The sequence below is a fragment of the Nicrophorus vespilloides genome, unplaced genomic scaffold (assembly GCF_001412225.1).
Source record: "Nicrophorus vespilloides isolate i.1.1-1 unplaced genomic scaffold, Nicve_v1.0, whole genome shotgun sequence".
Lineage (NCBI taxonomy): Eukaryota > Metazoa > Arthropoda > Insecta > Coleoptera > Silphidae > Nicrophorus > Nicrophorus vespilloides.
In genome coordinates, this window is record NW_017100106.1 from 662,702 (window position 1) to 690,552 (window position 27,851).

The 27,851-nt window shown below is 32.5% G+C and overlaps 6 protein-coding genes across 11 annotated transcripts in view; 3 read left to right on the forward strand and 3 right to left on the reverse strand.

The window, feature by feature from the left end:
- The window catches only part of LOC108568279 (extracellular sulfatase SULF-1 homolog), a 103,220-nt gene extending 85,546 nt beyond the window's left edge, over positions 1 to 17,674 (forward strand). For 2 of the 3 annotated variants that reach the window (XM_017929257.1, XM_017929256.1), the window contains 9 exons: positions 9,153 to 9,322; positions 13,107 to 13,356; positions 13,418 to 13,653; positions 13,715 to 14,240; positions 14,303 to 14,488; positions 14,548 to 15,727; positions 15,788 to 16,006; positions 16,278 to 16,344; positions 16,426 to 17,674. In XM_017929257.1, coding sequence (XP_017784746.1) covers positions 9,153 to 9,322; positions 13,107 to 13,356; positions 13,418 to 13,653; positions 13,715 to 14,240; positions 14,303 to 14,488; positions 14,548 to 15,727; positions 15,788 to 16,006; positions 16,278 to 16,344; positions 16,426 to 16,540 — 2,949 coding nt within the window. In that variant the 3' untranslated portion in view covers positions 16,541 to 17,674. The remainder of the gene's footprint in view (positions 1 to 9,152; positions 9,323 to 13,106; positions 13,357 to 13,417; positions 13,654 to 13,714; positions 14,241 to 14,302; positions 14,489 to 14,547; positions 15,728 to 15,787; positions 16,007 to 16,277; positions 16,345 to 16,425) is intronic. The other variant, XM_017929258.1, reaches the window with a different exon arrangement.
- Positions 17,472 to 19,625, reverse strand: LOC108568280 (DEAD-box helicase Dbp80). Its single transcript, XM_017929259.1, has 7 exons — positions 19,475 to 19,625; positions 19,217 to 19,413; positions 18,969 to 19,164; positions 18,621 to 18,913; positions 18,323 to 18,560; positions 18,058 to 18,220; positions 17,472 to 18,002 (listed from the first exon to the last, which is right to left on the reverse strand). The coding sequence occupies exons 1-7, from the start codon at positions 19,535 to 19,537 to the stop codon at positions 17,749 to 17,751; spliced, it is 1,404 nt and encodes a 467-aa protein (XP_017784748.1). The 5' UTR covers positions 19,538 to 19,625; the 3' UTR covers positions 17,472 to 17,748.
- A 266-nt stretch (positions 19,626 to 19,891) lies between these two features.
- Positions 19,892 to 22,632, forward strand: LOC108568281 (protein DDI1 homolog 2). 3 transcript variants are annotated; one of them, XM_017929260.1, is made up of 6 exons: positions 19,892 to 20,545; positions 20,937 to 21,167; positions 21,225 to 21,479; positions 21,534 to 21,766; positions 21,893 to 22,082; positions 22,366 to 22,632. In XM_017929260.1, the coding sequence occupies exons 1-6, from the start codon at positions 20,296 to 20,298 to the stop codon at positions 22,542 to 22,544; spliced, it is 1,338 nt and encodes a 445-aa protein (XP_017784749.1). In that variant the 5' UTR covers positions 19,892 to 20,295; the 3' UTR covers positions 22,545 to 22,632. The 3 variants fall into 3 exon arrangements, with proteins under 3 accessions (XP_017784749.1, XP_017784750.1, XP_017784751.1); XM_017929261.1 differs by having other exon boundaries at positions 20,949 to 21,167; XM_017929262.1 differs by lacking the exon at positions 22,366 to 22,632 and adding an exon at positions 22,135 to 22,297.
- A 16-nt stretch (positions 22,633 to 22,648) lies between these two features.
- LOC108568282 lies at positions 22,649 to 23,772 on the reverse strand. Its single transcript, XM_017929264.1, has 5 exons — positions 23,666 to 23,772; positions 23,401 to 23,589; positions 23,281 to 23,345; positions 23,087 to 23,220; positions 22,649 to 22,995 (listed from the first exon to the last, which is right to left on the reverse strand). The coding sequence occupies exons 1-5, from the start codon at positions 23,730 to 23,732 to the stop codon at positions 22,842 to 22,844; spliced, it is 609 nt and encodes a 202-aa protein (XP_017784753.1). The 5' UTR covers positions 23,733 to 23,772; the 3' UTR covers positions 22,649 to 22,841.
- Positions 23,773 to 24,053: 281 nt separating this feature from the next.
- Positions 24,054 to 26,227, forward strand: LOC108568306 (inhibitor of growth protein 5). Of its 2 annotated transcripts, none has more exons than XM_017929307.1 (5): positions 24,054 to 24,379; positions 24,620 to 24,810; positions 25,315 to 25,471; positions 25,530 to 25,709; positions 25,765 to 26,218. In XM_017929307.1, the coding sequence occupies exons 1-5, from the start codon at positions 24,343 to 24,345 to the stop codon at positions 26,004 to 26,006; spliced, it is 807 nt and encodes a 268-aa protein (XP_017784796.1). In that variant the 5' UTR covers positions 24,054 to 24,342; the 3' UTR covers positions 26,007 to 26,218. The 2 variants fall into 2 exon arrangements, with proteins under 2 accessions (XP_017784796.1, XP_017784794.1); XM_017929305.1 differs by lacking the exon at positions 24,054 to 24,379 and adding an exon at positions 24,413 to 24,562 and having other exon boundaries at positions 25,765 to 26,227.
- Positions 26,228 to 26,342: 115 nt separating this feature from the next.
- LOC108568305 (ras-related GTP-binding protein A) lies at positions 26,343 to 27,726 on the reverse strand. The gene is made up of 3 exons (XM_017929304.1): positions 27,543 to 27,726; positions 27,383 to 27,482; positions 26,343 to 27,283 (listed from the first exon to the last, which is right to left on the reverse strand). The coding sequence occupies exons 1-3, from the start codon at positions 27,552 to 27,554 to the stop codon at positions 26,469 to 26,471; spliced, it is 927 nt and encodes a 308-aa protein (XP_017784793.1). The 5' UTR covers positions 27,555 to 27,726; the 3' UTR covers positions 26,343 to 26,468.
- Positions 27,727 to 27,851: the final 125 nt, after the last annotated feature.

The window sequence follows — 27,851 nt, forward strand, 5'->3', positions numbered from 1 at the left end:
ATCAAATAACCACACACAACCACCGTCCACTACCAACGACGACAACAACGACAGCAGCAAACGCCGACTCGCTCGTAATTTCTATTAATCTCGTTAAATATGTTTTGATATCCAGTCTAATGGATTTCTTAAGTATTATTGCAGCACAGGACACAAACATTGTTGACTGCGAATGCATATATGTATACGGTCTGTACACATACTGCGTTCTACGAACGAACGACCGACGACATTCAATATTCCAGTACGTTTTTTCATTTCCACTTTAAATCAATATTTGCCTCGCATTACTTATGATTATTTATAGAGGTATGATGTAATCCATTGCACTATACAAATTATTACGATTACTTTAAACTCTTATTTGAAATGTTTACATTCATAATATAATCTGTATTCAGTTCAAGTTTCGTAAAGTTTTATTTGTGATAAAACCTTCTATTAAAAATTTCTACTACATTAACATACATTAAATGTAACACATAGAGAACTGTTTTGTGTCAAATATTTTATATCAAAATGATAGAATTTTAATTATTTAGCATTTAAAATGTATTCGGGGTTGGCAATTAGCAGTGATCACCCATTCAACTATTGTTCACGACGAATACAGTTAATCTTTCCTACCCAATAAACAGACATACCTTGGATAATAATGCATCTAAAAAAACTAATATAACTCTTTCCGTATTTATTTCACTCCAACAGACGGATTTATGATTATCTACTATTATCCATGAAATAATGTTCCATTGAAATTTGTAGGAACATTTCAAATATTCTTCCTACATGTTTTTTACTTTTGTCTTTTTCCCCGAAGTGCGGTAAACTCTTAAAACTTCTAACTAGACTAGAGCACTTCGATTTATACCTGGGCTATAAATCAACCGGCAAAGATTAGTGTTAAATTCCATTTACACGTGATAGTAATTTATGTTTGAAGTGTTATTGAAGCATGAATGAAAAATAAAACGATTGCAGGTGAAAAATGTTGTATAAAGAAAAGCTCGATTTATCACGGTTCAGTTCTGCATTATTTTATTCAAAAGTTATTGCTCTATACAGTATATACACAGTGTAATGAAAATATAACATTTTAGAACATCACAAATCTTTCTTAATTTTTAAAGTTTTTTTTGTTATTTTTATTACTTTGCTTTGAATTTTTAATAACAACACTTATTGTGTCAATCATAAATTATATAAGTAATTTAAAAAAAAAAGTATGAATTAAAAATTAATTATAACAAAATAAATAAATTCGTTTTTAACTTATGCTTGTTTAATTTTAAAGAGTTGCACTGATAAAAGAATTGATTATACAATTTGCTGGAATTGGACATATTGTTTATTAATGAATAGTTTAGTGTCTTAAATTTATTCTCAATCACCACCTCCGTTGGATATCAACGGCCAGTTATCTGAATTTATTCAGCAAAGCACACTAAAATTAATCATTCGTGAGATCTTAATTCCACTTCCACGTTATAAATCATGGCTATTTTTAGTGGTAGCCGGTATCAAAGCTGGGGTCCTTTGTACCTTTCGAAATTATCTTTCAATGCTTCTTTCGTGTTATTTCGTTATTGATGGCAGTTGATATTGTGCGAGTGTAGTATATGGTGTATAGTTTCCGGTTTGTTTAATTGTGCCGCATCACGTGAAGATAACGCCATTATTTATTCCTCGGCAGCAGCAGGAGGAGGAGGCGCAAACAACTCGAAGCACGATATTATTACGATGATGATGACCCGCGATCTGAAAAAGGGGGAGAGCGAAAATGAGAGAAAGCTCACCATCTGCAGTCGAGGTTGAGCTATGAGAAATGAAATGATTATTACACTTCTTCTATTATTACTATTATTTTTCCTTCCTTCATTCGGTGGTCATTTCTTTTCCCATTCGCAATATCAGCTATCGGAATGAAGAAAAGGAGCGATAGAGGGAGAATGCAAAAGAAAAGGTGCGACTCGCAAAGGAAGGAAATCGCTGCTTCGTATCGTTCTTCGGCTTTACCAATCTTTTTTTTTGCAAGTCGCTGCTCCACGAGAGCCGTTTGTGCGCGAAAAGGTGAACGCCTTTACGGAATTACTCAATCATGCATAAGTGTGTTTTATTTCACGATTAATGCCCGGTTTCTCTTGCACGCCAATAATTTATTTGTCTGCGGGAAAACACAATGCTACGTGTATTAGAAAGAAGTATTTATCAATGGATGGAGAAAGGGACATTTCAAGCGACATTTCGTTCGTGTTTTATTCCGACCACATTTTTACCCTTCCTTCTATTTTCCATTATTTTACTATTGTATTGTTTATTGCCATTGTACTCTTCTTTGTGATTGCACTTTTTACACGAACCGATTACAATGCACTTTTATACTTATTTCTGCTGATTAGTTCCAAGAAATTTCCAAGTACAAGCTCTGCAAATATAATTATATTTTACAAGGAAAACTATAAATTTGTCGAAGGTGGCCTTTTCAAATACACAATACACATTGCTGGCCGTTGACATAGGCATTATTAAATACCTTTTCATGGAAAATGATTCCAATAATAATTCTCAAGCTGAATAGTATACTGGGAATTAGATTCAATAAGTCAAAATTCTAAGCACATTAACAAATTTGTATCTATTGAAATCAGGTAATTCACAGGAAAAGTATTAGGTACTACAATAGATAGGTACAGTACACTTTTAACAAAGAATACAAAAGTATTAAAGTCTATCCGTGACAAGTCATACTTTTTTTTATTGTACTGCAAGCATAGCTATTGCGGTATATAAAACCAAAGAATGTTACTTTCACAATAAGTATACAATTCAACAATTGAGTAAATGATATTGATATACAACAAAATCATATCTACATATAATTTTATAACACGCTTTTCGTATAGCATGGTCTGAATATTAAAGAAACTAAAGTATAATCAACATTTTTAATAATACTATTTATTTTACTTATTAATCTTAATAATAATCGAATTAATTTTAAATGAAATAAAATATAGGATTTATTAAAAAAAAATGGTTATATTAATTATTAATTATCAATGACAATCTATTAGATCTACTTGTACGACCTGTTTAACTCCTGTATTTTTTGGGATATAGTTTGTTTTAAATTAGTAAATCGTTTCTTGAGTCGACCTTAATAAATATACATAATACAGCTCATTGTTGCAATTCTGGCTTAATTAGTGTAATTTAGCTTGAAACTGAAGTCAGTTGCTTCCATTTCAAGTGCCACTTACCACCAAGACATCTAATTATTTTTCTTGTTCCTTATTCACGGCAACGTATATACTTAACATACACTTTTTTTTAATATAAAAACATGAATATTTTTTTTAAATGTTTAATATGCATCATCTTTACTTGCAAACATATCTGCTTATGTTTATTAAAATAAGCAATATTTTTGCAATTTAAAAATTAACACGAACAACAGGATTTTGCTTAAATATACAATATTAATGATCAGTTAATTACACTATTTCCTCGCAGTTCTAATTGTATATACATAGGAATAAGCGAAATACTCGTTATGCGAGGAATAGTCGCAAAATGGATATTCACTGATCTAAATGATAGCTAAAAATAAAATAAAGTACTAAATCTTTGCGGTGATTTATAACTGGCTCTTTCATCTTATATCACGCTCTAATTTATGTACTATCTAAAATAGAACCGGAAGTCTTTGCAACTGATTATACAAAAAAAAATATGAGTACTATAACTCATTAATATATGTATTATACTTTTCTACTAACATTAAATTTAACATCTAGAACCTTTTTCTATTAGAAAGTCTCTGTTATTTATGAAGTCGTATATTTATTAAGGTTCATATAACCTATATTTAAGACTGTCTGACAAAAAAAGATTAAAAAAATTATATAAACATCGTAAAATTGCGAATATGCAATGCAAGCCTTGGGGAGTGCAACTATTGAGTTTAATACGCTCAATTTTCTATCATCTTGTGTCGTTAAAACCGATAGAAAATAATGTTAATGATAGCAACATATCCATAATTTCAAATTAATTTCGACTCGATACATGAGAACGCTTTTATATATTGAAATTGAATTTAGTCGGAAATACTCGAAGTATGGACATCATTTTGTTTTTTTTGTGTTCTGTACGGAAATTGAATGTCGAACGAAAAGCGTTCCGGTCAAATAAACTGGAGGACAAAAGAGGAAAACAAAAAAAGGAGAACAAACAATAAAAAAAGAGTTAAACGAATGGTAAAGTACAAAATAAATCTATAGGCGTTTCAAACTTGCGTGGAGTAATTCAATTTTCGCACTTATTAAAAGCTTTCTCTTTATTAGAATAATGTGTTGCAATGAATGATGCATTGATACTATTATGTGTAAATGAATAATTTTGGTTATTTCATTTTCAATTCGTTAAAATTGTTATTAATACGTTGGCATGATTTTCGGAATTTATTTCAAAGAATTTATATTTATGTTATAAAAATATAACGTCACTATTATAAGTACCATCGACCGTGAAGATCGTACTATTTCGATAGTATACAACAACGATTTCAAACAATATATTAGTGTTGATTAAATGTGAAAACTTATCAAAACATCTATTTGACCTAAATTGAAGAGTATTTATTTGAAGTCATAAGAGATTAACAATTTAATTTACTAAATAAAATTAAACTTTTCATTATTACTATAATAATGATAATGTTTATGTAATGTATATAAGTCATATTAAAAAACATATTCATAATTTCAATTATTAAAAACCATTGCAAAGGTCTATTATCTTATTACTATGAATTGGAATTCTCAGATGCATTTAGATTTAATTCTAATTTAAAAATTCTTTGTTGGATTAAAAAAAAACATTGTAATAATATTAAACTTAGCCAATATAGAATGAGCTTAATAAGTTCACAACTGAATAACCGTGAAATAACCGTGGCCTCTACAACTGCTAATTACATTATAACTTGATTTTTTAAATAGAAACATCCAAGGACAATAACTTTTGGGCAATATTCGACTTTATTCATCACCAAAATCTCCTTCAAGAGTGATACATTCATTCCAATGCTTCTCTAACATGTCGATAGAACGATTTATCTTTGGCCTCAAAATACACTTCAGTTTCGGCAATAGCTTTTTCATTGGAGCCAAATCTTTCCCTTTTAGGTCTGCAAACAGATAGTAGCTGGGAAGCCAGATCTGGTGAATACGGTGGTTGGGGAAGCAATTCCAAGTGCAATTCTTGCATCAACTCGTTGTTGTTTTTGGTCTACTTGGAGCAAACGCGGTACCCATTTCGAACAGAGCTTTCTCATGATCTAATGTTCATGCAAAATGGTGAATACACTGCCTTCTGATATCGTCAGGGTGTCAGCTATCTCATGCAACTTCAATTTACGATCGGTCAAAACTATTTTATCATATTTATCACGATCATGATAAATATTGTGAAAAATAGGTAATATTTTAGAAATTCTTATATAATTGTGATATAATGTATTTTATTCAATATGTAGAAAAGAGAAAATATTGCTTAATGTAAGATATTTTTGTTTGCCTAAAAAAGTTGGAATTTTCTTTAGTAACAACAATTTCGTACAACAGTTGAATTTTGTATTGTTATTAAATAATTTCAATATGAAGAAACAATTCTTTTCGTTATAATAATGCATATTTTTTTAATTTTTTTCCTTCCTCGTAAAATGAAATAACCGAACTAAAAATTTGAAAAGAAATTATTCAAAAATAAAGATTACTCATGAAAATTACGAGTATCTTCAAATTTAAAGGAGTTTTGCTATTTCTTGATTAATAAAATGTTCAGTATGGAAACATTCTACGAATATAAAATAATTAATAAACAGAAACAAAATAACATACGAATGTAATAACATTTTTTTTTATCTTAATGAATTTCAAAGTGTAATAAAAATTCCGAAACGGAACAACCAGTATACACTCAAGAAACTTCTGCACTTCACACAGCCCAATCTTTAATGATCTTGACGGTAATAACAATAATAATAGAAGATTAAAATCTAATTAACGGATTTAAAGTGTTATAGCGGGCCGAGTAATTGAGCAATTAATTCGAGTCCACGCAATTGAGGCATTGAAAACTGAAAACACACTCCTCGCACACATTATTATCCAAGTGGAATGAAGATTAATTCGCGTCTGCCGTTCCATTTCCTCGGTACTCCCTCCGTGTATGTGCAAGCTTTCCATTAAATAGGAAAAGATGCAAATCTGTGTGCGTTTGCTGATCTTTAATTAACCCTTCTTTTCGGACGTTAATCCGATTGCATCCAGTCGTTGCATTTCGAACGTGAAATGAGTTTAATTAAGCCACAATTAATTTATGTTGTTTCTTAATTGCTAAAGGCAGAAGCCAACCAAATAATCCAGACGCTATAATGGAGAGCTTAGCTGCTTCTACTAGCAGCGACGAATTTATTTCAATTCGGATTTATGGTTAACTAATCTCTCCTTGTGTACAATAGAGGCGTGAGTTCAATTAATTCCAAGCTGTTTGTTTCTTCCTTTATTTTTCTTCTTCTCTTCCCTCCGCATTTCCTCCTACGATAAATCGCACTTAATGGAATTTAAGTGTGTTATTATATGAAACTTAATTAGCGGTGAAAGTTCGTTACTTTGCTAAAATGGAATCTATCCGTTTGTACATACAAAACTTTTCAAATTTACGATCAGCCTCCGGTCATCCGGATATTTCCAATATAGGAGTTATCATGTTCTATTTCTATTCATTTGCACATGCTTAGAATTTTAATACATTGATTTATTACCCACTTAAATGCGTAACACAAAATTAATTGATCTATATTCGTACATTCAATGCAAGATTATTACAAAAATTATATTCATTAATAATTCCAACCAATTAAAATCCAATTACAGTTTATTGATTATTCTGTATTTATTGATGTTTATATTATATTTGTAATGAATATAAATGAAGTAATTTTGTGGAATACAGTGGAATCTCGCATAACGAGAATTTCGCTTAACGAGCAAAATAAATTGTAAGAAAAATGACTCGCAAAATGAAACGCATCGTATATTACATTATTTTATGTGAGGAAAAACTGTTTCACAATACGAGAAAAAATCCGGAAATTTTGGAACGGATTATGCTTGTTAAGCGAGGTTCCACTGTATATTATAATAACATTTATTAATATTAAATGAATGTAGCTTTACATAATTTCATCCAAGACCAATATCTTATTATTAAGCCATTATATCATGTTATACTTATTACAAATATAATATTTATTAATATTTTCAATCAATTCGGTTTTAAATCATTTACTTACATTAAAAGTCTATATTTATTCTATATTTATTTATGTTGATAGTGAAGTAATTAATATTATGAAATTTAATTTTAAATAAATTCCGAAGCAAATAATCTTAATGTCGAGGCATGTTCTTCTAGGTAACAATTATAATCCTGGTCAATATCCTTTCAATTTGCTACGGTAAGATGAAAAAAAAAATCCATCTCTGTCATGCCTCCATTCATCCGTGATGCATCCTTCTTTATCACAATCTATTGTCAACCTACCATAATCTGATTCACCTCTATTAAAGCTGTTAACCTATTCTTATTCAACGCTTTCTGCGCTGTCGCTTCACACATTAACATTTTCAATTAATACAATCTTTTTTCTAATTGATTCATGCTGCAATAATTCATTTCTTTGATGCTTTTCTCAAATATAAAACCAAAATATAAATTGTGCGGTGTCTTCACACCCAAAATTAAGTTTAATAATACAACACCAATAATTAATAAATCCTTCTATGTTATTTTTATAAGGTTTTTTTCAAAGTTAATAAATTGATTGGCAATCAAATATTTTATTTTTATACAGCTTCATTATTGTGTTCATTATAAAATGAATAGAAATGAAATTACCGATTACATTGTCGAATGAAATTAAATTTCATATTTTTGATATGAACTATTATTATTATAAAATATATTTGATATAGCGATTTTTAATACTATATAGTGAATATTAGGGTTTATACAAAAAAAAACGATTTTTCTACAAAACTGGTTTGAACCGACAAAAGGATTATTACAACTTATTTTCTTTTTTTTAACTTTATACAAAATTATTACATAAAACAGTAACTACATCAAAAATTCCATAGAAAACCATACAGATAAACGAATAACACGCATAAAGTAATTTATCTAAATGACTATAAAATATTATTTCTTTTCTTATGTTTATCAGAAAATATGATTTTAACATATATTTAATTAGATTTATTACATATTGAACCTGATTGAATCAACTATAATTTTATTACAAATTATATAATTATCCACTTAGAAATACCCGTTTAAGGATAGCAAAATATTTAGGTATTTAGTTAAAGCATCATTTAATGCTCAATCACCAATTCCCACACTAATCAAGTACAAATCCCACGTGCCTATTGTCTTCAATGAATTAACTGGCACCTTCTAATTTATGCTATTTATTTTTTTGTAAACAATATCCCACATCTTCGTTTTTGATTCCCATAAATTATTCGTCCGGACATGGGGTAATATGCAATATTCAAAGCGATTACTATAATGTTGAATCTAGATATATCATAAACGTATTAAGTAACTCAGCGTGCAATTAAAATAGTGTATTTATAGCATTTGCAAATGCGTTAATAATTTTGTTCATTACGTTGCGAAGCCGAAGACAGTGCGATTTATCAATTATACCAGTTGCGCAAACAATTGAATTATGTACAAGTTCACCTTGCGCCTTTCAAAACGCTTCGTCGAGTGTTGGTTGTTGGTTGTTCCTCCTGAATGGATCGATGCAGCTAATTGAAAGGAAATGGAAAAATAAAAGCACAGACTCTCACATATTTATTTATGTGGTCGGCTTGAAATCACGTTGATTTCGATTTGAGATAAGCTGTTATGAATGTGCGTGTTCAAATTAGTTTCCGCCGCTAAACTATTGCTTAGTTTATGCATCCTCTTCGTCACCTTGCATCCATGGATCATGATCACGCAGATTATAATGATGATGATGATGATATTCCTCTCTTCGGTTTTTTCACTCTTCTTCTGGTTTTGTTTTGCAGGACTACTACTCGGATCTGATAGCGAACGATTCTATAGCGTTCCTCCGCCAGTCGAAAAAGAATAATGTTAATAAACCAGTTATGCTGACGATGTCCTTCCCGGCCCCGCATGGACCAGAAGATTCTGCCCCACAATATTCGCACCTCTTTTTCAATGTTACCACTCACCAGTAAGTACTACTCATTTTTTTTACTTATAATTTGCAAGAAATATAACGCAATAATGATTTTTTTTAATTATTAAAGAGCTAAAAAAGAGTATTTTTTGAAAATTATTTTTTAATTTACAAATATTCATTGGCTTTCTGCTTAATTTTTTAACTATTATGATTTTGTCACTATTTTTTTTTACATAAAAGTACGTAATTCAAATATATTTCATTTAAAGTTGTCCTGAAAATTAAATATCATGTGTGCATTTATTACACGATTTTTTGGTGAATCTCATAAAATGTATTTTACACTAATAATTACATTATGATTCATTTGATAATTTGGAAAAGTTATTGAGGTATGCAATAGTAGTTGTATTGCCTTATATACATTTCTCGGCCTTGAATTACCCTCATAATATTTCATAAAACAGTATATCTTCTGCTCAATTCATGCGAGGATAATTTTCATAAAATCCATAAGCTGCAGAATCCCTTTAAGTCAAATGACATAAATGCAATGTGGGTTACTTGCAAAAAAAAATATGCCGCAGAAACGTAGGCTTCTCGGAGGTAAAGTCGGATAAAAGGACAAATATTATCGTTGTCTTGTTATTTTTGTTGCCTCGCTTGAATCTCATCCGCCGTTCGGAATTTCTTGTTCTCTTTGCATCGAGCGCGCATACATTTACCTTTTTTATTTTCGCAAGGGGGAGATATTCGTATCCTTCTTTAAACAGGTTTTATTTTCAACTTGGAAATATGAATGAATCCGAGCCAAAAGAGCACCGCGAAAACTTTCTCTGCGAGGGAAGTAACGTCATCCCTCCATCGCAATATAAATAATAAAAAATCCTGATACGCAGAGGGTATTTCTGATATCTGGAATTTTTATTCTGTTCTAGTTATTTCGATATTTTTTTGCGCGAGAGATTGTTTTGCGCTGGACGGTCGATCGTTCAGTCGTTTGACTTCGTCTAGACTGGATATCGAGAGCAATTGACTTGTTGCACCCGTCGAAAACCGATTAAATCATTCGATTCCAATCTCATTGATTGTGTTATTAAATGCAATAACTGTGCGGCTTCGCTCGGTTTATTATTCTTGTTCTTTACTGAAACGCACGAGCGCAATTTTTTATTGCGCGAGTTCTCTTGATGGTACTGAAATACCACTATCTTCGCTCATGAAATGGCAATAGCAAAACGCTATCTGGTGAATGTAAACTGGAAACGACTTATTTGAATAGCATTAATATGCATATTCGAGTGCGTTTCGGAGGGGTTTTAGAAGATTGACACACGCCACTGCTCAACTTTAACTTTTACTTCGCACCCAATTAATGGGGACTTGCTATATAATTTATTTAAAGGATACTGGATTTTCTACGCAGTTATCGAGAACATAAATCAAAGTAAATGTATTAGAATCTTGTAGATTTACCTTAAGTTTTGTGTCGTTTAATTAATTGAATTATTTTATATAAAATAGTCACATACCTATAAATATACTTTTTAACAAGTTGTCTCTGTTGCTACAAATATAAATTGTATGTGCAAAAGAACCCATATTTTTTTGATGTTATATAAGAATAGAATATTGAACCGATTTGCATTTATACATTTTAATCATTCTGCTTCATAAAATAACTTAATTTCTAAGAATCCAAATTGTTATAAAATACATCATTTCCTTATTGTTCTAACTAGTAAACAAAGCAATCTTAGAGTTTATTAACTCTTCAATTGCTGTAATAATTAATTATTTTTAACAGCAATAAACATCTTCAGTATAACACCATTTAGATAAATAGATCGTTCATTCTTCAAAGTAAAATAATATTATTGAGATCAATGTTTGTTTGATGCAATCTGTGAAACGTATTAATTTATTTAACTAATAATCGATTCATTTTAATGTGAATCTTAACATCGGAAGATTTTCAATATCTTGTAATAAACCAAATGTGTTCATCAATTAATTATAATAATATAAGCAAAAAATAATAAAACAAAAATTTAACTGCTGCAAAAGGCTGCAAAGTAATATCATTGCTTTAAATTGCCTTTTTTAATAGTTTCTCATAATTCTTTTCATATCTGTATGAAAATACTACCATAGCAAAAATGGCATCAATACAAATTGTATATAATAGTTAACCACTTAACAGTTGGATTTTGGTGAAAATTGGTGTCCAAAAATTGACAAATTTTTAAAATTTTCTTAGAAAATATTCACCAAATAATAGTGTTGTGTCCAACCATTATTATTGTAATTGTTATTATTAGTATAGTGTATTAACGAACTAGAGACATCCAAAGCGTCTCTTAGTCGCATTATTATATAAACATTAGCATAAAGGAATCTCTACCGTGATTCTCCAGTTCGATACACTTTAATATAAACAAAAGGGACCAAGCGTAAACATTCCCATCGATACTCCTATACCTTTATACAGAATTCAAGTCATTATTATAAATATATAAAGATCGTTACATGTACAATCGTAATCGATCATCTTTTTCATATAAACAAATGCATAGGAATTTGTCCCGGTCTTTTAATAAACAAAACCACCGAGGCCGATTCCCGTGGGAACGCTTAGTCATCAATATAAACAAACCCTACTCCCGATCACAACTCCCATTTTAAACCAATTGAATTATTTAATTCCTAACTACTGAGACTCCACAACAACAACACCAGACAATATTCCACTGTGTCCAGAATTCCAACCCTGGGACACGACAATAGAAATAAAAGGTTCATTTGGAAATTATTCAATAAGTTTTTTTGGTATGCTATATTCTGCAAATATATTCCGAAAACAAGTTGAAATAAAATCTGCCCGTACGATGCTCGTGGAAAGCACGCGTCAAGTGGTTAATATATTAATATATTTTTATTTTCATACATGACTTTCTACTGCAATTACCGAGCAAAATGATCAGAAACGAATCTGTTTCAAAAATCAGATAATACATAGTAAATTAAACAGGAGCTTCAATGAAGAATGTAATTGCTGAAAAAGACGGACATTAAACAGTCCGATTCCTATTCATTCGCCGTGGAGGCTAAACATTAATTAGCGTCCTAATCCGGCGTGGGCAACGCAATGCTTTGCATAGAATAACGTTTATGCCACACACAGGGAGGAATATTGTATGTTGGCTTTCTCCAAAGAAGAGATATAGTAAGAAAAATAAAATTGTAATATAAAAAAAACGAAGCGAGTATGTAATTTATGTATATGGCCGTGTCTTCATTACATTTCGATGACGGCACTAAGGACTGCAACATAATTAAGTTCTATAGCCTTATACGATGGCGAACAACAAAAAGGGGGTCCACTTGACATGGTTATACTGGATCGCTGCTGAAAAATAAAATAAGACACTCGCATAAGGGAGGAACACCGGCAGCATTTTTAAGTGGCTCCCAAACACGAAAACCTCCAGCAACTCATAAATAAAAATTTACAACTTTTTAGTTTTCTTTTTTATTATCTTTATAGAAGACATGCAGCATATTTTACTTAATAAATAAAGTAATTTAATATGCTCAGTACACAAATTATCGTACGTTAAGTGAATGTACGTTAAACGCACAGTAAATTCCTATGCATTTACATACATTTTTCTATAAAAAGTAACATTATTTTGTAAATGGCGTTACTTATATTTGAGTACATATTTTACTGTATATTATACATTATATAACAAACTGTATTTACTTATTTGATTTTATTAAATACTACATTAAACAAAACAAAAATATACATTTTATATTACTTTACTTTCAGCACACCTTCTTATGACTATGCTCCGAATCCCGACAAGCAATGGATATTGCAGATAACGAATAAAATGAAACCTATTCATCGCGAATTCACTAACCTGTTAATGACCAAAAGACTGCAGACTCTGCAATCCGTCGATGCCGCCGTTCAAAGAGTCGTCGAAGAACTCGAAGCGCTTGGAGAACTGGATAATACGTATGTCGTTTACACGTCAGACCACGGATACCATTTGGGTCAATTTGGGTTGATAAAAGTATGATTTAATTAACATCATCAATGCTTCATGTACTGACCTTTCTAATAATATTCTTTAGGGAAAGAGTTTTCCATTCGAGTTTGATGTACGCGTACCGTTCTTGGTACGAGGTCCAGGAGTGGAACCTGGAACCGTTGTTGACGACATTATTTTGAATATCGATTTGGCCCCAACATTCCTCGATATGGCAGGTGTAGAAGCACCTTCACACATGGATGGAAGATCTGTTCTGCCTCTCTTCTTAAACTCAAAGCCGAAAAAGTACAAGTGGCCAGATACATTTTTGATTGAAAGGTAAGTCTTTTTATTGTTTCTTTTTTTCGGTTAAAAATACAATATATTTGATTGTTAACAGTTCAGGACGACGCGAAAAACCTGATGCTAAGCAGAAATCTCATAACAAATATTCTGCTGCTGCAAACGTAAACTTTACCTCTACGACAGTTGTACCAACCACTTTACCATCATTTACGAAGTTCATATTGGAAGAAGTAAGTTCAAAGCCGTCATTCGATTCATCGCTGGAAGATCAATTGGATTTAGAAGTGGACGAACTGGATATAGATGACAACGAAGATGATTTCGATGAGGACGAAATAAATGTTGATCATAACAGAGATGAGCTTTTTAGAGAAATGCAGTTGGATAATCAATTGTTACCTGTACCGGGTCCTCCGGCCACAAAATTTCAGCGTTTAGCTGTTGAGTGTCTAAGGGATGAGTTTAAATTACCCTGCGTACATGGACAAAAATGGTTTTGCCAGAAAGAGCATGGGAAATGGAGGAAACACAAATGCAAGCAGCAGCTGCACTTCCCACAGAAAACCTTCAAAAAGTGTGCTTGCTTCACTAGACAAGGATTGGTTTATAAGAAAATACCAGTAAGATTTTAATCTATTGTTTGTTTTTTATTCAAATTAACTTCTATCTCTCTCCATTTTAGATCAATGCTACTCAACCAAAGAATAACAGATTACAAAGAAATAAACGATTCATTATTGAAAGCGATCAATTATTCTCCTTAAACGAAAGCAATGTACATCATTTATCGCATAGAGAGAAACGCGACACCTTAGAACACGTGGATACCGTAATGAAAAATATCGAAACTACTCTTAATGGCCTACAGGTAAGAGCTTAATATAAAACGTTTGCCATAGAAACCATTACTAACACTATATTCAACAGGCCGTTAATGCTACATTACCAGAGGAACAAACTGTGAAGATCAACTTGGATACAAATAAAATATCAGAAACAACTCCAGGTTGTACTATACTATCAGATGGAAAGATAAATTGTTCCAGTATGATTTACCAAGACCGAAAGGCTTGGCGACGATCGCGTACGCAAATCGACAATGAAATTCAGCGGTTGAAGCAGAAATTGGATAATTTGAAAGAGATAAGGAGACATTTAAAACAGGCCAAACCGCACACAGATGTCAACGACTACAATTCAACTGAGCGCATCGAATTCCCAACCTTAAATAATAATTTGGACATTTCTGGACCGAATTTCGATTCCAAATATGTTAATATACCGGACGATACCATAGACACTTTGGAAATCACTAATCATAGGGCTTCGAAGAAACGAAAGCGGCCTACAGTTGATGGAGATGAAGCACCACCTCCTAAAAGAAGGAAAATTGTTGGTACGACACAAGAACCAAGATTAAATACAAATCATCATCGCCATCAACATCACAAACATTCTACTACTACAACAGAATATAGTGATCCCAGTTCAACTGATGCAACAACTCCAACTACTACGACTAGTACAACAACTACTACTACTACTAGTACAACAACTACTACTACTACTCCTATTCCCACTACTTCAACTGAGACGACGACAACTTCTACAACAACGACTGAAAAGCCTTCAACTACGGTCACAAGAAAAATCAAACATACAACTACGACAATCAGACCAGAACATAGTACTCAAGACTTGTATACTCAAAGTGAAATTGTACCATCAGGGACGACAGAAGATCCTGAAAAATCAGAAGTTGAATATTGCCATTGCGAAACTGAACCAGAGCCCCACAGACCGGACGAGAGGGAGTTGGCGAGGCAAGAGCGGAAGCGCATTAAGGAGGAGCGTCTAAAGAAAAAAGCAAGAAAGTTGCGAAAGAAGGCGCAATTAGAAAAAGAATGTCTCTCGGAGAAGATTCATTGTTTCAGACACGATAACGACCACTGGCGCACCGCCCCACTTTGGACTTCCGGGCCGTTCTGTTTCTGCATGAATGCCAATAATAATACTTACAACTGCTTGAGGACAATCAATTCAACGCACAATTTACTTTATTGCGAGTTCGTAACTGGTCTAGCCACCTTTTATAATTTAAGAATTGGTAAGATTTTTGACCAATGGATTGTTTAATCTTGTAATATGCAACTTGCTTACTGTTCAGATCCGTTCGAGCTTCAAAATCGCATTGACCAATTGAAACCGGAAGAACGGCAATTCCTTCATGATCAATTGCGGGAATTGATGGCCTGTAAAGGAAGGAGCTGCACTGTTGGCAATTATGCCTACGCCAATCAACCCAATAAAGTTAAACCGAATTTATTGCCCATTCAATCTCCGCTGCAGCGATACAACAGAAAACGAAAAAGCGATGAATTTAATCGTAAGTACATTTTTACTTTACAATAAGATTCAGGACAACAATAAAATTTAAAAAAAACAATCACTACTAATTTTGCATTTACAAACAAAAATATCATTGTTTTAGTGTTTAGAAGCATTTTGCTACATAAATTGGGTTCTTTAAACAGGTCATTGTGTAAAAAGCTTTAGTTTACATTGTGTAGTTTTATTCATCATTTATCAAATATTAGACATATAATTTAGCTTTAGTGTTTTAATGCTTATCATCTACTAACTCTTGTAAAAAATAGATGCAAGGATTCTATCACACTCTGCACATACCCGCGCCGATCATGATCAGAACAGTAGAATGTCGAAGTAAGTAGAACTCTATTTGCTGTATACAACTTAACTAAATAAGTATTAACATGGAACACCTATTATTTGAAAATATAACAGATTCTGGAGGCGCCGGAAGTCGTGGGGTTGGAGACCGATCCGGGATAGGGAACGCAGAAAGCATCATCAGCAGTTACAACCGAACCGGTATCCCAAGAAGAACTGGCAACAATAGTGAAGTGGGTAGAATAGATATGACTTTATAGACAGCAACGAGGAAGGCATAGCGCTTTCATTTATTTTTTCTTCAACTGGACAATATATTTAGTCTTCTCCGTACTTCGAATTGTACATGTAGTGTTCAGCAAGAAACACAGGCATTGAGAGCAGTACACAATTTAAACCCTAAATTAATATGATCGTATTTTAATTAAGTTGGTGAAACATACCACCTTTGTTATTATTTAAAATGAAGAATATTTATTATTTTTATAATAGTTCGTTCTTAAGTGGGTATTAATAGTATATCACAGATTAGTCGCAGACTTTAAAACTTGGCATAAATGTATTTATATTTCGAATACATTCGGAATAAAACCGATGAATAAGTTATTGCACAAAATGTATATAACTGAGTCTGCATTTATTGATATATGAACCTATTATTACAATGGACTGACTGATTTGAAATCATATTTATTTCTAATTTTTTGTTGTTTTCTGTCGGTTTATAAATACGAGTGGATAACATGTATAAGCAATATCACTGTGATCTCTATGTATTTTCTGTTTCACTTTGTTGTTGTAATTATTTAGTATCCAAATGCAATAGAAATTGCTTCTTCATATTTTGTGAATTATGCTTTGAGCTTTATGTGTAAATCTGAATAAATTTATGTTCAATACAAACACGAACAAAATAATACTGTATCTTCCTAATGCTATTTTTATATAGAGCATCACCAATTAGTCACTACTTGCACTCCAACTGTGAAAGGAACTAGGAGATTTTTTAAAATAACAAAGAAAATTTATATTATTTAATATATATTTTTTTGGAGTGTAACTTTCATGTGATATTGTATAATTAGAATTAATAATTCTTAGACTTGTAGGTGGTTATGTAAAATAGCTTTTTGAATAGGAAAATCCAGATAGTGTATAAATATTATAGATTAAAAACTTTATTGCTTGATAACTTATTATTGGAACTTTTAACTTATTTATTTACTATATATAGTTTTGTCTGTAAGAAAAGTTAGTTAATTTTTGTATTATTTTTTTTAATCAATGAAAATTCATCTCGTCGCATTTATTTAAATATTATTTAAAAAAAATAAAAAACATCCAATATTGGAACAAATGTTAAGCCTATATTATTCATATTTCGCAAATATATATATATAAAAATATTCCCATCGTCGGCTTGAGACAAGCGACCTCCTATACTCCAATCTTCTCGATCTCCTCTGAATCCTCGGCATTTAGAAGCATAATTTTCTTGTTGAAATGTCTTTCGATGTCTTCACAAACACGCTGCGATTGATTGCTATCCACTAAGTTGATCGCAATTCCGTGTTTACCGAAACGGCCAGTTCTACCAATTCTATGTAGGTAAGTTTCGCAATCCGCATCTCCATGAACATTTACAGGGAGATCGAAGTTTACGACGATCGTAACTTGTTCTACGTCAATACCTAAATTCAAATGTTTATAAATAATGGTCACCATAGTTTAACAAAACTAAATTACCTCTCGATAAGACGTTGGTTGTTATTAGAACTTTCTCTTTGCCCGACCTGTAACGGTCCAAAACTGCAATTCGCTGTTCAACACTTAATTCTCCAGATAGAAGAGCCACAGCGTGTCCATCCTTAGACATCTTTTCGGCCAACCATGCTGCAGATTTCCTAGTCTGTAATGCACATATTAGAAATAACATATGATTACCTTATACTCATTACAAAATTAAAATTTACGTATTTCTTACGTTGTATGAGCAACAATAAATACTTACTTGGCAAAATATAATAGCTTGTCCAACAGTCAGTGTTCCATAAATATTTGTGACTGCGTTGTACTTCTGCTTTTCATTACTGCATTTTACATAATATTGTTTAATATTATCCAAGCTTTCCTCCTCGCGTTTCAATCTAATAATAAGTGGATTTTTAATTATAATTTCAGCGAAATCCATTACTTTCTGCTCATAGGTTGCTGAAAACAACATCATTTGACAATTTGGCCTCAAACTCCTAAAAAGCAAGACATAAACCATGAAAACTTGAAATTGCTTATATGCTAAAAACATTTACTTATGGATTTTAAGACATTGATCCTGGTGACCTTGAGTGTCTATCATTACGTCGGCCTCGTCCAAGACGAAAACGTTAATTTTGGATAAATCGAACATTCTGAATTTGATGCCCCAATCCAGAACTTTTCCTGGGGTCCCAATAATAACATGCTCTGATAGTTTAGTGCCTTCGGTCAAGTTCTCGCCCCTTACGGCAAAGCGCAGTTCAATTTCTGGACAAAATCTGGCCATTTTTGCTGCAACTTCTCCAGTTTGTATAGCCAATTCATATGTTGGAGATAGACATAACACCTGATAAAAGAAAATAATAGAATTTGCTAATATTTTTAAATGATAAACAAGTTACTTGAGGATGTTTCTTGGATGCATCAACTCTACTCAACATGGCAAGCACAAAGGCAGCAGTTTTTCCTGTACCTGATTGAGATTGTGCAATTAAGTTCTGTGGTGGTTCTGCTAATAATGTTGGCAGAGCAGTTTCTTGAATTTTTGATGGTGCATTGAAGCCCATATCATAAACACCTTTCAATAAATTGGGTCGACTAAAAATAACATTTTCTTTTTATAAAGGGAGGTAAAATAACACACGCTTACAGATTTAAAGCCTCAAATGTCTTTACAGAATGCAGTGGGGATGTGGGATCCTTGCGCTGAATCTCAAGATCATTTTTGTTTTCTACCAAACCCTTACGAATGATTTTTTGAAGTAAACTTGTTTCAGCAGGAGATAGTTCATCTTTTTTACCTTCCTCTGTCGTTTCCGTCGCGGAACTCACTTGGATTTGCGAAATCTACATACATATTTTTTAGGTGATAAAGGTTAAGTCAGATGCTACATAAATTTAATCTTACTTGATTGGTGACCAATTTTTCCTGCTGATCAACATATTGCGACCAATCTACTTTTTGCGACATTGTTAATTAAAATCAAAGGAAATTTCCGGTGATTTACAACAAAAATACATACAAAAACAATATACGGAAAACTACCGCAGTTTTGTTTACGATATGCGCATGCGTTGACACCGGTCACCGGTCTTTGAGTTTGACACAATTTGACACTCGATATAGCAAAATTAGTTCAAAAAATAATTATAAACAGCCCTTTTTAGAATTTATTAATTCCGATAATTCCATCAGTTATATCTACAGTACATTATATAATTTATCAAAATATAGAATTTGTAAAACTGTAGTATCAGTTATGTATGTTATTTGAACTACTTGTTAGTAATGATGCAGATAAAACAAAAAATAAACGTCTGCTGACGTTTGTTTATTTGGAATATAAAAATCCTACGCTTTTCGATTTATAAATAGAAACAAAGACTTCTGTTTATGCCAAAAAGAATAGTGCGAAGATTTTGTTATTTTTAAAATCGGGCGCAAACAAAAGGATTCACCCTACCACCACATGCCACCACTACCACTGCACTACCATTTCAGCCAATCAGAGGTCATCCCGTCCGCTAAGGCATAACAACTGTGTTCCAAACTGTTCAACAGGACATTAACTGTCATTCCTCAGATTCTTTCTGTCATATCTGCTGAGCTGTACTGTTTGTTTTCATTATAGGTTAAAAATTATGGTTAAAAAGTGATCGGCTCTTACATTGCTGAAAGAAAATTTCCGTTTAGTCTAGACTGGAAAAAGAATTTGTTTAAAAACCAAAATGAAGGTAACAGTGACAACACTAACTGACTACATTTTTGTCTTGGATGTCTCTGATGATTTGGAGCTGGAGAACTTCAAAGCCTTTTGTGAGGTTGAATCAGGCTTTCCAGCAAAAGAAATTGTAATTGCCTTCAATGGAAGACCTTTGATGGACAACAAGAAATCTCTGAGGGACCATGGAATTCGAGATGGAGATGCAGTTATACTGCAACACATGCTGCAGCCAGGCTCTCAAACAACTTTGCCAGGTATTTTATTATATATTTATTGATTTTATTAGTCGTAATTTGCCCAAAGGTGCTAATTATTTAAATATTTTTGCGCTGTATTTAATTATTATTTTCCTGTAGGCAGAATATTTTATGATTTTTCTGTTTTCAATTGCATTTATATATGTAAGTTTCTTGTAAAGTAACTGTTTTCTATATAGATTTATGTTTTTGCTATTAATGATGGAACCAGAAAAGCAACATTTTTCTGGTTTCATTTGAATTTTGATATACTAATTAAGTTTCTCATAAAGTAACTGTTTTGTATCTAAATTTATGTTTTTCATTGTAATTTATTTTGAACTAACATATGTTTCTAACTATTGATGTAATTATTAGAATTATTAAATCAATTTTGCACCTCTTGCAGTTCCTAATTTAGATTTCAGCACAATTGAGGTACCTACCACTTTTCGCCAAGGTCGGAGTCCACAAGCTGCAGCTACCACAGCAATAGCCTCTCCAACTACAACTAACGCCAGAGCGAACGAGGATGATCCAGTAATGATCAGAGACATGTTTTTAGCGAATCCAGATCAATTGGCATTGTTGAAACAAAATAATCCACGACTTGCCGATGCACTGCTCTCGGGAAATATCGGTAAGTAACAATGATTGCGGCTTAATGTGAGTTAATTAATCTTTAATTGTATTACAGAGAAATTTGCGAGCGTTCTTAAAGAACAGGTCGATGCTAGACAGGAGAGAGAGAAACAACGTTTAAGAATGATGAACGCCCATCCTTTTGACACAGAGGCTCAAAGACTGATCGCCGAAGAGATTCGCCAAAAGAATATCGAGGCCAATATGGAGGCAGCGATGGAATACAACCCAGAGTCATTTGGCACCGTTGTGATGTTATATATTAATTGCAGAGTGAACGGACATCCTGTGAAAGCCTTCATCGATTCAGGTATATGAGAAGAAAGAGACGTGATGTGAAATCATTAAATAATTGCTTTTTCAGGTGCTCAAACGACAATCATGTCTAGTGCTTGCGCTGAGCGCTGCAATATCATGCGTTTAGTTGATACACGATGGGCTGGAATCGCCAAAGGTGTTGGCGTTCAAAAAATCATTGGAAGAATTCACATGGTGCAAATACAAATCGAAAAAGATTATTTGACTACTAGTTTTTCAGTTCTAGAAGAGCAGCCTATGGACATGCTGCTCGGATTAGACATGTTGAAGCGACATCAGGTTTATTTCTTTTTTTTTTTACATATTACACTTACGACGTTCAATTTATTTTTAAATATATTGAACGTTGTAAATGTACAATATTTTTATTTAGGAAAACATGATTTTAATTTATATTAATTTCAGTGTGCTATAGATTTGAAAACGAATGTTTTAAAAATTGGAACAACAGGGACTGAAACACGTTTCTTGCCAGAAAGCGATTTACCAGATTGCGCTCGGTTGAGTAGCGCTTCAGAAGAGGATATGATCAGAGAATCGCGCAAGCAAGCGGAGGAGATGGAGTTGGAGAAGGCTATCAGGAATAGCACAAAAGGTCTGTATAATATACCTGTCCCTAAATACCCTGAACGTCCTGAAATTTATAGGCAATAAGCGTCCGAATGAGTCTTCTCGAGGTAGTCCGAAGAGAAACACGGATGGCAAACCTAAAAGTCCCGATAGACATGAAAGCAAAAAAAGACATTAACCACTTATACATGTGCTATTTCGATTATTATTTTCCACAAATAAAAAGCATCTACTAATTTACTTTTAGTGCAAATCTGTGGCCAAACATAAATATAAATTATTTTTTTGTTTCTCGTTAATGATTTCAGATGCGCAGGGGGCCAGTACATCGGGGGGAAATAGCCAAGACAATGTCAATGAAACTGATGTTAAAGAACTCGTGTCCTTAGGGTTTACTAGAGAACAGGTGGTTGACGAATTGAGACGGTTTAACGGTGACAAAACTCAAGCCACGGCCGCGTTATTCGCAAAGTCGCTCAAATTCTAGCAAAGAATTACGCCTGCAAAGATCTACCTCTGATATTTAACTCACCCACATATGCATATTTTACACCACACGACACAACAAAAAAAAATAAAAAAGCAAAACAAACATCCGTTCCTTTCGTTCGTGCATTTTCCTGTTTTTTGCTGCTTTACATTTTTATATAAAACTTTTATAACGGTTAATGGGAGGAGGGTTAGTGCTCAAATAAAATTAAGAATAAAGGTATAATTTTTATTTTAATTTACGTAGCTTACGAACAGTCTGCAAAAATAAGTTACTCATACAATGCGAAGACTTTTATAACTCTGTCTTACTCATACTTTTCACTTTCTCTGGAGTTATTTCGGCCGCATCATCTTCGCTCTCGATCGTAGATCGTTTGGCTCTCTTGTGTTTAGCACCGGGATCCGCATCCGTTAGACTTATTCTAGATATCACAGACCTAGGTTGGCTGAAATATGGTTTATTATAATTAATGCATTACTTTAGTTATTCGTAGATTGGTAGCTTTGGCTGCATATACTATTTATTTCTATAATTACTTGTGCAAATTTGCGCTAACTGTAATGTCTCTTGGCTTATTGAAATCGCACTCTAGACTGAAAGCTGCATCTCCTGGCATTATCAACTCTTTATCATGTTGTAACACCAGAACATTTGTATAAACTTCTCCATTCTAAAAAAGATTAAAATTATATTATTTTCGAGTTTTGCGTATTCTATACTGTATTCTCACTTTCTTCGTTTTACAGTCATCCAGACTGAAGTTCATGTTGAAGCTTCTCTGACCAATTCTATATCCTAAACATATCGAAAAATAATTTTCAAACAACAGTTACAGTTATGATCATCGAACCTGGATCAAGGAAGCAAGAAGTGTCTCTATCATAGAAACTACCTCTAGTGTAAATTACACCGGCGAAGTCTTCGTCAGTCAATAAGTTTACATGCATCGAATCTGAACCACATTTCAATTTCACGCTCTGGTATCCACCATCGGCCAAACCAATTTTCATGTCTTCGCCCAAATCCGATTCAAAAATCTCTAAAATAATTCATGCATTATTTCTATTTATGTATTTCATTGTTTTTTAATTAATTGTATTTATTTTAGAACTTACCATCACAGTAAATACACTGAATAAAGACAAAAACAAAAAAATGCTGTAATAAACTAATTGCTCCCATCGTTGTTTCCAACTCCAACTAATTTGGAGGAAGAAACGAATGAAAGATTTCAAAGGTAAATGAACTACCTTGACTTTTACCGACAGGTGTTGCATGTGGCATGCTCGGAATTACGAAATATATAATAGTTATAGTTCAAATATTGCAAAATTCAATATTATGCAATTTATATGCGAAAGATGACTCAAATTTAAATTTTTGGCGATTTAAAATTTATATGAATAATAAATTTTAGAGCAATGCTGTTGGCAATTCTGATTAATAATTATAGACTTATTAGAATTACTGTTAATATTTTGTTGAACAGTTCAGTTACATGTTGTGTCTAATTTGTTATTATAAGATCTGCTTTAAATATGTAGATTTAGAAAAGTGCGTAGAAAATGTTGAATAGCATTTACTCCTATCTCCCATCGGACTTTTAACTATTTAGGTTTATTTTGTTGCCAGCATTGCATTTAGAAAGTGCGAGTGCGTCTGCTGTGTATTGAAAGTATTTTTATTGATGTCCCGTTTGTGGAAATTTACCCAAAATATTAAATACGAAATTACCATTACGTACAAAACAAAAGCAATAATCTGTTATGTTAGCTTCTGACAATCTACGAATATGACATCTGCATTGTATTTGGAACACTATTTAGATAGTAAGTAGAAGATTTTTTTATGCCCTTTTGTTCTATCCCTTAACCTCACATAACTATTGTATTTCGATTAATGCGCGCTGCACCGGGTGGGTGCGATCATTACTGCTCCTACATCACACCCAACTAAAATGTTCTTTGAAATTCACATTCTCTATGAATCCTTATTGTTCAATGTTAAATCCAGTGAATAATATTTGGTGTATGCAAGCCACACAATAATAACTGCATTCATATTTTCAGGTTTAGAGAATTTACCAATAGAACTGCAAAGGAACTTTAAATTGATGCGTGATCTAGATGCCAGGGCCCAGTCTCTTATGAAAAATATTGATTTTCAAGCCGATAATTACCTCAGGAATGACCACGCATTAAACTCTGATGAGAGGAAGGAAAAGCTAGATAAAATCCAAAGCTCATTTAACAAAGCCAAGGTATTTTTATTATTTCCTTTCTTCAATCAACTTTAACCTGGAACTATTTTTACAGCTAATTGAAAATATTATTGATTTAGAAAAACTGATAATTTTATAGAGGTGCGCCAGTTCCTAGGAACTCAAAAAGAATTTATTCATATTTTAAGTTCTCTGAGTGCTTAATATAATAAAATGTTTATTATTAATTACAAGAATTGGCATTATTGGTTGTGTAGAATGTGTAACATTCTTTCACAAAAATACTCTGTATTTAAACAATTGGCAATATTAAGTATCCATAAAGCAGGTAGATATTGAATTTAACCCTTAATTAATTTGTATTTGAAATAAATAAATATAATCAATTCTCATGGATTCACCACTTCATTTTCCAACAAGAAGAAAATAGTAATATAAAGTGATATAAACATACAAATGATTGGCTTAACTTGTTTAGTAATTGTTTTTGTGAAAACATTTGCAGTAGTTTGCTACGTTTCTAAATATGTTTCTTTTCTATAGGAATATGGCGATGACAAAGTGCAATTAGCAATACAAACTTACGAGTTAGTTGATAAACATATTAGAAGATTGGACTCTGATTTAGCGCGATTCGAAGCGGAAATTCAAGATAAGGCGCTGAGTTCCAGGAATCAAGAGGAAGCGTCCGTGGGAAAGAGTATGAACAATTGGTTTACAAGGAATTATGAATTTGTTTATCATTGCAAATATTATAGAAGGCAGAAAGAAGACCAAGGATGGAAAAGGTGAGAAGAAAAAGAGGTCCGGCAATTCAAGTGAAGAGGATTCGACTGGTACTATTCGCGGGAGCAAAAAGAAGAAGCAAAAGAACACTGGATCAGGAGGAAACGGAGCAAATGGTCTTAGCAATGGCGCAGCTGCTGCAATTGGAGAAGGTATATGCTAATGCGGTCATGATCAGTTCTTATTTTACTAATTCTTATTTAACAGTTGTAGATACAGCTTTGCAAGGTATAGAATTTGCACATCCAGGGGACGTACTGGATATGCCTGTTGACCCTAACGAACCAACATACTGCCTTTGCCATCAAGTGTCCTATGGAGAAATGATTGGATGTGATAATCCTGATTGTCCAATAGAATGGTTCCATTTTGCATGCGTCGGTTTAACAACAAAACCCAAAGGCAAATGGTACTGCCCGAAATGCACGCAAGACCGAAAGAAGAAGTGAAAACATTGATTTTGTTCGAGTCCAAGTGAAGAGTTGGGTTTTATTCGTTCTTCATTTAGATGAATCTTCATTCCGACATACGCGCGTGTGTTTACTATACCCTGAAGACTGTATATAGGAAATACTTTTATTTTTTTTTATTTTGATTTAATTATTTATATTGTTACTGTTAATATGTTCTCATAAAATATTAATAAAAAAAAGTACAAACGCGTTACGAGACAATCAGAATCAATTGCGCATACAAATTTTATTCAGTATTTAATATGTACATTAAATATTGTTGACATGTTTGAAATTTATTCATACAAAAATTAACAAACTGAACAAGACAATTTAAATAACATGAACAAATATATTTAAAAAAGATTTGAACAAAGCAAGAGTTGAGGACATTTATTCCTATACTTATGTGTAACCATATAGCTGTAAAGTAAAACAGCGAGCATTTTGAGTATTTTCTTAGTGGTGTGTAATAGCTGGTGCAGAACTGGAAACCTTTTCCAATTTTTCAAAGTGTTTCCTAGCGTTACGAATATTGATCAGAGTTATCTCTGAGGGTATTTGAGGATCAGACATGCAGACCATTACGTAAGTATTGCTGGTGAACATATCAATGTATGATGCGAACGCGGAATTTCTCACTTCCATACTTTGAAATTGAGCTGCTAATTTCGAACAGGACAACTTGAATTGTTTTATAATGTTCGAGACTTTCTCGAAGCGATGCACGTCTTTGTGATCTTTTCTTTGGCAATGTGAAATAACTAAAAAGGTCGCTCTCTCAAAGAGCAACACCTCGTCGGCATCAACAATGTTGGTAAATTGCTGCAAACTGTTTTCTAAAGCTTTTACATTTGGTATTAGCATGTAAACAATGCTGGACCAAGCCTTGTAAAGGGTTTCATCCCAAATAGACGTTCTGAAGCAAGTGCATGATAAAGGCATTGAAAGTCTCATTAAATCAGCTTGACGTTCTTGAAAAATAACATCCCTTTGTTGTTCCAGAACTAAATCCATTTTATGCACTAAGCAGAATATTTTCGCGTTTGGAGAGTTTTGTATGATTGCCTCCAAACATGTTTGGTAGTAGTGCATGTCTTTCTCCAATTCTGTGCTTTCCACATCAAACACATATATAAGGACCTCCACATTTCGAAAAATATTATCTCTTTGGGATGCAAAATAATTTTCCATAAAAGCCTCCTGCCCTCCACAATCCCACAAATTTAAAATCAAGTTCCCTAAGAATCGAACATGGCTGTGCTCCACATCAACTGAAAAATATCTATATAAATTTGTTGGTTCACTTTTATTGTTGTTTATTTTAGGTGTGGCTTTGATTTAGGACTTTGTACTGTTAGGCAATTTCTTACTTGTAGCACCCAGTCGTCTTGTATCTCTGGCTATATAATTAGCAAATATTATAGAACGCATACTGGTTTTGCCAGAACCACTTTTGCCCATCAGAAGCACCTATGCAACATAAAATTATTATTATCAATAAAACCCATAGATAATTCATGCATTACACACCTTTTTCTTCATTTTGAAGATTTGAAATTTATTAACCAAGCAAATTTATATATCTGACTAGATATGTTTATCACTATTTACTATTGATTGTCCTGGATTATTGAGAAGTGCGTAGAACAATATTATTATTTTGAACAGGTGTTTGGTTTATTTAGCCCACATATTTTTAGATAATAATCATTTGTACCAACTGTACCAATTAATATATTACTGATAATAATTCATAAAAGCACTTAAAATACTTAAATAAAATTTAAAATATTATTGTATTTAATAGCAGTATCAATTTTAGCCTTCAATACACAAGAA

What these genes read in the sequence shown, in the direction of transcription:
- LOC108568280 (XM_017929259.1), bottom strand. Translation starts at nt 19,537, where the DNA reads ATGTCGCAAAAAGTAGATTGGTCGCAATATGTTGATCAGCAGGAAAAA. An exon ending in CAATGTCTTAAAATCCATAA is followed by an intron (nt 18,561 to 18,620) that starts GTAAATGTTTTT and finishes CTTGCTTTTTAG; the next exon opens with GAGTTTGAGGCCAAATTGTC. An exon ending in AACCAACGTCTTATCGAGAG is followed by an intron (nt 18,003 to 18,057) that starts GTAATTTAGTTT and finishes ATTTGAATTTAG; the next exon opens with GTATTGACGTAGAACAAGTT.
- LOC108568306 (XM_017929305.1), top strand. Translation starts at nt 24,508, where the DNA reads ATGTTCTTTGAAATTCACATTCTCTATGAATCCTTATTGTTCAATGTT. An exon ending in ATTGTTCAATGTTAAATCCA is followed by an intron (nt 24,563 to 24,619) that starts GTGAATAATATT and finishes TCATATTTTCAG; the next exon opens with GTTTAGAGAATTTACCAATA. An exon ending in GCTCATTTAACAAAGCCAAG is followed by an intron (nt 24,811 to 25,314) that starts GTATTTTTATTA and finishes TCTTTTCTATAG; the next exon opens with GAATATGGCGATGACAAAGT.
- LOC108568281 (XM_017929260.1), top strand. Translation starts at nt 20,296, where the DNA reads ATGAAGGTAACAGTGACAACACTAACTGACTACATTTTTGTCTTGGAT. An exon ending in CTCTCAAACAACTTTGCCAG is followed by an intron (nt 20,546 to 20,936) that starts GTATTTTATTAT and finishes CACCTCTTGCAG; the next exon opens with TTCCTAATTTAGATTTCAGC. An exon ending in ACATGTTGAAGCGACATCAG is followed by an intron (nt 21,767 to 21,892) that starts GTTTATTTCTTT and finishes TATTAATTTCAG; the next exon opens with TGTGCTATAGATTTGAAAAC.
- LOC108568305 (XM_017929304.1), bottom strand. An exon ending in AAGACGACTGGGTGCTACAA is followed by an intron (nt 27,284 to 27,382) that starts GTAAGAAATTGC and finishes GATATTTTTCAG; the next exon opens with TTGATGTGGAGCACAGCCAT.
- LOC108568282 (XM_017929264.1), bottom strand. Translation starts at nt 23,732, where the DNA reads ATGGGAGCAATTAGTTTATTACAGCATTTTTTTGTTTTTGTCTTTATT. An exon ending in TCAGTGTATTTACTGTGATG is followed by an intron (nt 23,590 to 23,665) that starts GTAAGTTCTAAA and finishes GAATTATTTTAG; the next exon opens with AGATTTTTGAATCGGATTTG. An exon ending in ATGACTGTAAAACGAAGAAA is followed by an intron (nt 23,221 to 23,280) that starts GTGAGAATACAG and finishes AATCTTTTTTAG; the next exon opens with AATGGAGAAGTTTATACAAA.